The sequence below is a fragment of the Rhagoletis pomonella genome, unplaced genomic scaffold (genome assembly GCF_013731165.1).
Source record: "Rhagoletis pomonella isolate Grant_MI unplaced genomic scaffold, Rhpom_1.0 Rhpom_scaffold_16123, whole genome shotgun sequence".
NCBI lineage: Eukaryota > Metazoa > Arthropoda > Insecta > Diptera > Tephritidae > Rhagoletis > Rhagoletis pomonella.
Window position 1 is genome coordinate 1 of NW_023474646.1, and position 3,427 is coordinate 3,427.

The 3,427-nt window shown below is 39.0% G+C and overlaps 1 protein-coding gene across 1 annotated transcript; it reads right to left on the reverse strand.

Moving 5' to 3' along the window:
- Nucleotides 1-1,806: 1,806 nt before the first annotated feature.
- LOC118757276 (homeobox protein B-H2-like) lies at nucleotides 1,807-2,419 on the reverse strand (the record flags this gene model as incomplete). Its single annotated transcript, XM_036492003.1, has 1 exon — nucleotides 1,807-2,419. A coding segment is annotated over exon 1 (613 nt), but the record flags the coding sequence as incomplete, so codon positions are not given.
- Between the last annotated feature and the right edge of the window lie 1,008 nt (nucleotides 2,420-3,427).

The window sequence follows — 3,427 nt, forward strand, 5'->3', positions numbered from 1 at the left end:
ACAAGATATTGCTTTGAAAATTACTTTTTGTGCGTTGATGTAGCTATTTATATGTGTACCTAATAGATAAAAAATGATAGCAGGCAAAAAAGGTGCGTTTGCAGAAACATGTATAATGGTTAAATTTATTTATGAGGGTTGCCAGTTGCTTAAAAAATCGACTTTGGTTAACTTAAACTAAGGCAAGTGAAAATCTAAATATTCATTACATATGTATGGTTCCACGCGAAAAAGTTTGTGGTTTGTAAGTATTTTGAAAAGGGGTTGCTACTTGTTCACAAATTAAATTCAACTTGAATTAAGATAGTTAGTTATTTCAAATTTGTAGCACAATTCGGGTGCCCGACGAAGAAGATTTAACCAGATTTAAGTTTAAAAATATGTTTTTTGAATAAGGTTACCACTTGTTTCCAAGTTAATTTTAATGTATACAATAACTTAAGTAAATGACTACAACATTGAGAATAATCTAAATGGCTTTAAAAAATGTTTGTTTTAAAACTAAATTCAACTTGAACTAAAAGAATTTGATAATTTAAATATATGTCAGTCAAAAAAGATTTACCAAGGCTTCGTTTTCAAATATTTTGAAAAGGGTTGCCACCTGTTTGCAAAGTCGAATTTAATAAAAGCACGCATAAGTTTTATGAAGTATTAAAATATAGGCGTGAAATGAAGGTGTGGTAAGACATCCTTAGGCCACTGCAATAGTATTTCATATGTTTTAATTTTAAGCCGCTCTGCAGCTCAATGGAGCACCGCCCACTTATGACCACATATGTGTATCTCGGTAACCGTTCGAGAAATTTGTACCAAACTCAGTATGGTTATTGTATATTTAAGGACGCTAATTTATACAAAATTTATACTAACAACAATCCCTTGAAAAGAAGTAACATTATTATGGAATTTTGGAAAATGGGCGTGTTACCGCCCACATATAACTACATAAATTTATCGAAGATGTTTGAAATAGGAATAAAACTTACTTTTTAATTGATAAATTTATCCTCTGAAATTATTAACGTACATGGAAATCTCCGTAGATTAAGAAATTGCTTTTAGGTTCTGGTTTTAGCGAATTTATTATTGCACCAAGTAAGGATAGTTAGATATTTTCTTACGTGTCACACGGTATTTTATTTGCTTTCTTTTAAATTCAACTGTTGTACTTTAATTTGATGAAGGGAAAAGTAGTTAAAGACCATGAGCTTTTTCTGCTGCAATCTTATAGAGATTTGATTGAGTACTGACTTCGGCCCTCATTAACATCATTTAAACAGAAGAACAAATCGTCATCGGGAGGATTCAATAACTTTATCTCTTCTTAAACTTCAAGTTTTATATTCTCTCCTCAAGTGAATTAGAAACACCTCTAATGTTAAGAAATGAGCTTAGCCTTTTCGAAAAACTGAGTCAGTCGGAAAATTCCTTCTTTCACAACTCATTTTAACAGTCGGCTAATAATTCTTATGGCACAGCGATTTCTGCTTCGTTGCCGCTTGTAAAATTAACCACGCGCACATACAAAATTTCAATTAAAAATTTCACGAATCAGCAGAAAAAGTAAACTTGAACTTCGACTTCCATATGCGCATTGCGCATCCACACAGCACCATCTTGCACTACGTCAGCCCACGCGTATACGCAAAATACTTCTTCCTAGTGCCACAGCCGATTGCAATTGCATTAATATCTTTGCAATTAGCTGCCACTGCTTCACATTTCCCACAAAACTTCAGAGCAATGCCTGTTCACCCAGGCATATGTATATACACCCGCCTCCACTCTTCCATCCACACTTACCTAGCTGCTGTTCCATTCGCTGTTGCTGCTGTCGCGATTTTTTCAGTGTGCCAAAACGTTGTGGCGGCTGTGGCGGTGACTGCCGCTGTAGCTGATGCTGCTGCTGTTGCTCGTACTGTTCTTGCAACTGTTGCAGCTCATCCGCGTACTCTTGTCGCCGGCTACTTTCCCCAATGACGGCTTGGCTGACAACGCTCAAATTGTTGCTGGCTGGCGCACCCATACTGTGGCTGCTGATATTTGAAAAATCGTGTGGGCTACCGCAATTGCCAGGCGTAGACGTTGCCACCGTCGTTGATGAAGACGCCGCCGCCACCGCCGCCGCCGCTGTGGCGGATGCTTGAGTTATGTGCGGTGGCGGTGGCACCGGATATCCGACATAGTCAACGACGCATTGCGTCAGCGGATCCAGACAAGTGCCATACGTCACCGAGCCGGGCGGTTGTTCAATGTAGATTTGGCCAGAAGGCGCCGCCGCCGCCGCCGCCGCCGAGGAGTGTTGCTGTGAGGCAGCCATTTTCACACGCCACAGCGTATCTTGCGCGCTGGCTAGACTGCTGCAGATGCTGTTCGAGTTGGTGGAGTAATTATTCTCTGCTGATGGATAGTGCATGCCAGAAGACCCTGAAAGCGGTGCACGGTGCGCGGAGAAGAGATGAGGAAAAGAGAAAAAAAAAAACGAAAGTAAAGTTAATTATATTTTGAAGTGAATGTTAGCTTGGTTGGCAATGGGAGTAAAGTGATTTAAATGAAAGTGTGTGGTAGTTATATGGAAGAAGGTGGTGCAATTATTCCTTTAAGGTGAGATAGAAAATGCTAGAAAATGAAGTGCGAATTAAAATTATGTACATCATTTAAAAGTTGTATTATACGAAAATATCGGCGTGATGTTTTTTTTTGTTTTGTATTTATTTCTACATTTTATTATTCCCATTTTTTCTTCTATTTTTGCCATTAACCTTCATGTGCTCGGTAGTCTACGTTTGTAGTATTGTTACTGAAAAAATATGAATAAATAAAAAATTTCCAAACAACGGTATCCGAGGTTTGAGCAAGGAAAATCCTCCCAAACTGTCAGCTGTCTCCAGAGGCCTTTGTCCGTTGGTATGGAAGCCGGGAGGATCGCCATAACATTTAATAGGTTCGGCCACAGCGGCATGGCACGGGCTCAAAGGAGACAGTTGAAGAGCTTCTCTGTGTCAGAGTGCGAGCCTTACAAGAATGAGGCTTAAGATACTTGGCTAATCATTCTTGCTATCTGTTTGATGTAGATCCATCAAGTGATTTTGAGCATGCACAAGTTTGTAGTTTCAAGATGGCTAAATTTTCGGAGTGCCAACTAACCAAGTATATTTCACTGATTTTGAAAAATACGTAGACTGCCTTTGTTGTTAAAAAATTGTAATTTGGCAAGCCCCTCGGTACCGAAAATCAAGTTTAACATCCCATACAACCACATAGTCTTACAATAGTCAAAAAGAATCGACCAGCTGCGAAAATTCGCCACATTTAGAAATTTTAAAATTCAAATTACAGTGAAAACTCTGACAGACGGACACTCTAATAAGCGGACCTCTCCTATAAGCGGACACATTCTTGGGAACGAACAATTTTTGGTCGC